The 6,825-nt window shown below is 42.9% G+C and overlaps 1 protein-coding gene across 1 annotated transcript; it reads right to left on the reverse strand.

Moving 5' to 3' along the window:
• Positions 1-2,275: 2,275 nt before the first annotated feature.
• Positions 2,276-6,589, reverse strand: LOC143018712 (uncharacterized). The gene is made up of 5 exons (XM_076174298.1): positions 6,482-6,589; positions 3,471-3,662; positions 2,996-3,319; positions 2,878-2,959; positions 2,276-2,847 (listed from the first exon to the last, which is right to left on the reverse strand). The coding sequence occupies exons 1-5, from the start codon at positions 6,587-6,589 to the stop codon at positions 2,486-2,488; spliced, it is 1,068 nt and encodes a 355-aa protein (XP_076030413.1). The 3' UTR covers positions 2,276-2,485.
• Positions 6,590-6,825: the final 236 nt, after the last annotated feature.

The raw sequence follows: 6,825 nt of genomic DNA on the forward strand, positions 1-6,825 counted from the left end.
CGAGAACTATCTAAAGGAGAAAAACCCAGATATAATGTATTTTATTGACACCAAGCTTAATGAAAGTGTTAATGCTCAGACGTGTAAAGGAAAATATATATTGTGGCGAAGGGATAGAAGAGACAAAATGGGAAGAGGTGTGATAATAGAGGCGATGAAAATTATAAATGTGGACGAAGTGGTACTGGGAGAAGGAAAGGCCAAGGTAATAAAGATGACAATGAGGGAAAGGTTAAGAGAAAGTTTGCGTTGGCATATATCCCATCTAAGACATACCAAGAGCATGACGAGTGAAATGTGAAGAGGGTTGTAAACGGCCACAGGAAGATCTAGACAATATCTATTAATGAAATCAGGAATGAAAGATGAAATGTAAAGAAAAAAAAAAAATGTGGAGGATAATGGAGTCACTGTCACACTAGAATGAACTCAGTGAGGTTGATGTGTGTGGAGTAACATGCATTATCACCGAACACCAGCTAAACCATTATGATCACGTGACTGGACTGCCAAGCGATGACCCTACTCAGAGAGTCATCAGTGAGAAGAGGGCGACCCAAAGAGACGTACGATTTGGGTCATACAAACTGTATCCCTGTCTAAATAAAATCGCCTGGCGGCAACCTGTATGCAGGTAGGAATCGCTGTTAAGTTGTGAGTGGTTGGAAATAGGTCCCAGTTTCCTTCAAAAGTCTAATTAGGTAAGTAGGCGCTGGACTGTATCCGCCCAGCCCTCAAAGGATTACAAAGGCGGAGCATGCCGACAGGAGACCTTTTGGTCCATATCTAGGTCGGATGCGAAAAAAATCATAATAATAATAAAATATTAAATAAAAACTATAATAATGTAAATAACAAATAAAATAAATAAATGCATAGGTATAGTTAAATAATAAACAAACAGGTAAATAGTAGATAATAATGAATTGACATATAACTAATAATAAATGAAAATCAGACAGACAAATGATAACAAAACAAAAACAATCTCCCCCATCAAGGTGGAGGGGGAAGGCGTTTAGCCTAGTCAGTGTGGACATCCACAAACAAAAGACATCACTTGCACCAACCTCGGCCACACTGAACAGTGTGTTGTCGTTAGATCCTACCTATTTCATGCATCATGAAAGACCAAGTTACTTGAATTGTGCGTGTTTCTATGCACACACATTTTGGCCAACTGAAGAAAAAATTCAGAGGGACCTTTTGAGCTGTTGACTTTCTTCGTCAGGTCGACCAAGAGGTGGAGGAAAGACCCACCTCGTTCTGCCAGAAGACTTGCGTTCCAAAGTTCGCCGACAGATTTGTGGTACCCTTGTCTCTGGCACCGCGAGAGGTGTCGGCTTTATTTCTCCGCAACATTCGGACAATCTTTAACCATCACCGGTTGTATTTGTGACACAGTGGGCATCCAGCGATCAAGACGCCGTCTGTCGACTCACAGGAACTGTCGTCCAACTTTTGTTTCGTGCTGTGCCTTCCTCGACAGTTTGTGAGAGCCCTGAGGGCCTCAGAGAGTCCCACATATTTTTTTTTGTCATGTTGAATATGTGTAATGAGGTTAAGTTGAAAAATTGAGAGAAAGAGAAAAGATATTTTATTGACGACATTTCAGTCTCGGGAATGGCCGACTGCAGCCCACTCTTTAACAGAATTGTGCAAACACATCTTGTGTTGTTTAGTTAGGCCTCATGATTCTACATACAACTGTTGTTCCAAGAGAGTAGCGATTCTTTCTCGCATGTAGCATTGCTCTAATGCAGCAATGTGACGAAAGATGTATTTGCACAGTTCATATATATATATACATATATATATATATATAAATATATATATATATTATATATATACATATATATATATATGTATATATATACATATATATACATATATATATATATGTGTGTGTGTGTGTGTGTGTGTGTGTGTGTGTGTGTGTGTGTATGTATGTATGCATATATGTATGTATATATATATATATATATATATATATATATATATTGTGTGTGTGTGTGTGTGTGTGTGTGTGTGTGTGTGTGTGTGTGTGTGTGTGTGTGTGTGTGTGTGTGTGTGTGTATGCACATATATATACACAACATGGAGCAGTTTCGAATGACCGCGAGAGAACCCGAGCGTTTCGCGTGACTTGTACTCGGGGATGGTGGACGACGTAGACGAAGGGGCTGAGGGCGAAGTGAGTGCGGTCGAGCAGGAGGAGGCTGCTGTTTTTTTTTTTTTTTTTTATTTTTAGGGGGGGGTGAGGGGGGGTGATGGCCTCTTCTGACATGAAATATCCCTCCCTGATCCCCACCCACATAGCCAGTATGAGAAAAAGTACATATATTTTTCTGTTTACTACACAGTACTTCATTTAATTCACTTGGCCCCCCTACCCCTTCAGCCCCACCCAACGCTTTACCCCACGGAAGCGTCATCAGGTTCCCGGTCGAGAACTACTGGCGAGTCCCGGTCGTCGAGAGGCCCTTCAAAGTCCGGGATAGTCCGGGAAAGGTTCCGGCTGCACACTTCTCTTGCCATGTTTCTTACCATAGCCGTAGCCATAGCCAGGCTCGGGTTCAGCGCTCCTCTTGCCGTGGTGCCCCTTGCCATAGCCATAGCCGGGCTCTGGGTCGGCGCTCCTCTTGCCATGGTGCCCCTTGCCATAGCTATAGCCGGGCTCTGGGTCGGCGCTCCTCTTGCCATGGTGCCCCTTACCATAGCCATAACCGGGCTCTGGGTCGGCGCTCCTCTTGCCATGGTGCCCCTTACCATAGCCATAACCGGGCTCTGGATCGGCGCTCCTCTTACCATGGTGCCCCTTGCTATAGCCATAGACATATCCAGGCTCTGGATCGGCACTCCTCTTGCCATGGTGACTCTTGCCATAGCCATAACTGGGCTCTGGGTCGGCGCTCCTCTTGCCATGGTGCCCCTTGCCATAGCCATAGACATATCCAGGCTCTGGATCGGCACTCCTCTTTCCGTATCCCTTGACGTAGCCATAGCCATAGCTGGGATCTGGCTCGGCGCTCCTCTTGCCATGCTTCTTGCCATGGCCATGTCCGTGCCCATGTCCGTGCCCGGGCTCTGGCTCGGCGCTCCTCTTGCCATGCTTCTTGCCATAGCCATGTCCGTGTCCATGTCCGTGCCCTGGCTCTGGCTCGGCGCTCCTCTTGCCATGCTTCTTGCCATGGCCATGTCCGTGCCCATGTCCGTACCCTGGCTCTGGTTCGGCGCTCCTCTTGCCACGGCCCCGTCCCTCTTCAGGATCGGCAGTGACCAGTGCCACCAGTGCCACCACCAACAACGCTGCAAGCACCTGCAAAAGTCAAGAAGTCAAGCATGGACACAAACACAAGCACTTACACGCACCCCTCATCTCACATTTCCCATCTCCTTTGGAAACATGATCTTATGAGTGTTATAATAAACTGTCGCACTGTTCATTACACAGCAAATGAGAGACTCACCTGAGTTCTCATGGCTCTCGACCTCTGCAAGACCAACTGACGTTCCTCCGCCGCGCGTACTCGCCTTAAGTAGCGCTGGTTCCTTTCTCGAGGTGCAAGGTCACCAAACATACCGAGGTTGACATCCGAGGAGGTCAACGGCACGCCCAAAGAATCGCCACTCACTGCATTCCCTCGACCTCCTCTCTCCCCCTGCATTCATCATTCATACAAACATCTGCCCAGGGTGGTAACCATTGCTTTGGGTTACTTCAGGGTCGAGTAATGGATTTAGATCGATCACTAGAGAAGACACTGGGGCTGAAGAGATGTTTTTGTGTTTATGCGCGCGCGCGCGCACGTGTGTGTGTGTGTTTACACATGTCTTCATGTACAAGTTGGCAGACAGAGCATAAATGCCAAAGGAAATGAGAGGGAGAAGAAAGCTGAAAAGAAAATGGAAAGATTAAAAGAAGACATGGAAAAGTCAGGGACAATCACGGAGGAGGTAAAGAGTTAAATCAATCAGACTGCATAGGGATCATGTAGAAGGCAAGGAGGGTGATTCGTGGGCTAGGCGGCAGAGTCTAACGCGAAAAAATAGATATGAAAAAGGGAAGATGCCTTATAGAATATTTGTAAAATGTCTTTAAGAAAAAAAAAAAAAAAAAAAGTACCACAGGAGTGTGGGACATTCCGCATGGTGTCTTCATTTATTCATTCATTCATTATTTTTTCTATTTGTTTACCTATTTATTTACGTATTTATTTGTTTATTAATTCATGTTTATTTATTTACCCATTTTTTTATTTACTTATTTATCAATTTTAATATTTAATATAATTTTTAACAAAGGGAAAGGAGACAAGATCACTTGCAAAAACTATAAAGACATAAACTTTGTGAACATCCCAGGAAAAACATCTGGTGACTCGCAACAGACTGCATTAGAGGAATGACCCCTTGCAATCGGTGGTCCTTCGAGATGGACGTCAGAGAGAAACGTCTCCCAACCGACCGTTTTCAAAACCCCTCAATATCCTTGCCTCTATCGCTTCCATTGGAAGTTGCAACCTCGAGGGGCTGACGCTCTGTCAAATTTGTATTTCGTTGTCTTCACATAAAGAGAGCTGACAACCGAAGACTGCTCTCCTGCTCCTAGTACTGTAGACCAATGACACAGAAACAGTCCCACATTAGTACAATACAGATCAACGTTCATTCTTTGGGTCTCAGGTGGTCGTGAGTTCGATTCCCGACAGCCCTGGCTAGCCGGGGAGACGACAGGGCTTGCCCTACAGGGATTTCTCACTTCCCACTTCATGGGAGAGAGATGTTGAGTTTTCAGTTTCTTCTCAGGGATCTATGGGGCGGCCCAAGGACCGTTGCCGGAGACTTCTTTCCGGTTATTGAAAATGAAAGCAACACTTAATAGTAGTAGTAGTAGTAGTAGTACCAGTAGTAGTAGTAGTAGCGGTTATAGTAGTAGTAGCAGCAGTAGTCGTAGTCGTAGTCGTAGTAGTAGTAGTAGTAGTAGTAGTAGTAGTAGTAGTAGTAGTAGTAGTTGTAGTAGTTGCTGTTGTAACGGTTGTAGTAGTAGTAGTGGTGGTAGTAGTAGTAGTAGCAGTAGTAGTAGTAGTAGTAGTAGTAGTAGTAGTAGTAGTAGTAGTAGTAGTAGTAGTAGTAGTAGTAGTAGTAGTAGTAGTAGTAGTAATAGAAGTAATTTTATCATTATCATTATCAGTATTATTGATTAATATCGTTGTTGCTGTTATTAACTACTAGGAGTAATAGCCGTAGTAGTAGTGATAGTAGTAGCAGTAGTAATAGTAGTAGTGATAGCAGTAGTAGTATTAGTAGTGGTAGTAGTAGTAGTAGTAGTAGTAGTAGTAGTAGTAGTAGTAGTAGTAGTAGTAGTAGTAGTAGTAGTAGTAGTAGTAGTAGTAGTAGTAGTAGCAGTAGCAGTAGCAGTAGAAATAGTAGAAGTATCAGTAATAGTAGTAGCAGTAGCAGTAGAAATAGTAGAAGTATCAGTAATAGTAGTAGCAGTAGCAGTAGAAATAGTAGAAGTATCATTAGCAGGAGTAGTAAAGAGGAAACAGTTTGGAAGAAGATGAAGTATTTAGAAGAACAGATGGCATTTTGCATGGACACCACAGGTGCACAACAAAACAAAGACTGGGACCGGCACTGAGTGCCAAGGCAGTTAGTAGAGCCAAATAGTGTCAGGTGTCATAGTAATTCCATTCAGAGGCACCATGAGACGTTCATACGTGAGTTATGCCAGCTGTGATGGTTGGTTACTTGTCCATGATAATGATAGTCACCATGTAAGAAAAATCCACGATAAATTCCTGTTTATTACATGATTTTTGATTCTAAGTGTTGGGTGTTCTGTAATTTCGTGTATCAAGTAATACACTCGTTGGAGTGTAATGGTACTGGGAATGTATTCATAGAGGTAGTTGTCAGTCAGATGAGTCCAGTACTATAATTTTGTTTCCCATACTCAGAGCAGACTGAACTTGCATTAGCTGTGTATGCACTACACCAGTTGTTCCTGTTTTTTATAACTAAACGTTTTATATACCCTCAATTATTTAAAGCAGTTTTTAAATCTACAGAAAGAATAGAAATTATTATTGAGAATTTTGGTGGTCGGAAAAGAAAAGAAAATGGTAAACATGATTAGCTAAACGTCACTGTTTTGACATACTCTCAAGATGATTTGGTATTTTGTTGTTGATGAAAAAAAGCAGCGCTTCTGTCCTTGGGAACAATATCGCGGCGTAAAGGTAGAGTCACAGAGATAGTAAAGGAGAGATGGAAGGCAGTAGGAATGAAGGAGAGTAGAAGTTATGAGTGATCATCATTCATTTTTTAATGGAAATCCGTCTCTAGTCCAATATCAAGTAACCTGCCGTTCGACCTTTGTGTTGTTGTTATTATGGACTGTACTTTATTAGCGTTTCTGTCCTTGTATTCGTGCTTCATTTGTTTCCTACGAAGGTCATATATATGCAGTGTTTACATTGTCAACATGGACACATGACAAAGAGTCTGTCGAGAGCTTCCTCCTAGTAACTGCCACTGGCCTGGTAGCCCTAACATCTTTGGCAAAGATGACGGCATTGGCCATTACTAAGTGTCTCCTGGCGTAAGAGTCTCGCTTATTACATACCCATCCCTCTATACCATTGACTAAGAGGTCAATATGAAGACAATGTTGATCTTGACAATGACATCAGTATTGATGACCATGACTGTTTCCTATACATTGGCCAAGGGTCCATAGATATATGACCCAGCATGATCACTGTAATCGAAGAATTAGATATTGTCGATAAATGATTAATGTCTTAGAGTTCATTGTCT

The sequence above is a fragment of the Oratosquilla oratoria genome, chromosome 35 (genome assembly GCF_046742065.1).
Source record: "Oratosquilla oratoria isolate Oo_2021 chromosome 35, ASM4674206v1, whole genome shotgun sequence".
In the NCBI taxonomy this organism is placed as follows: domain Eukaryota; kingdom Metazoa; phylum Arthropoda; class Malacostraca; order Stomatopoda; family Squillidae; genus Oratosquilla; species Oratosquilla oratoria.

Bases quoted from the DNA above. Each gene is read 5' to 3' on its own strand.
- LOC143018712 (XM_076174298.1), bottom strand. From the start codon at position 6,589: ATGGCCAATGCCGTCATCTTTGCCAAAGATGTTAGGGCTACCAGGCCA. The intron at 3,320-3,470 runs GTGAGTCTCTCA...TGACTTTTGCAG, and splicing joins CGAGAGCCATGAGAACTCAG to GTGCTTGCAGCGTTGTTGGT. The intron at 2,848-2,877 runs GTCACCATGGCA...GTGCCGATCCAG, and splicing joins CAGTTATGGCTATGGCAAGA to AGCCTGGATATGTCTATGGC.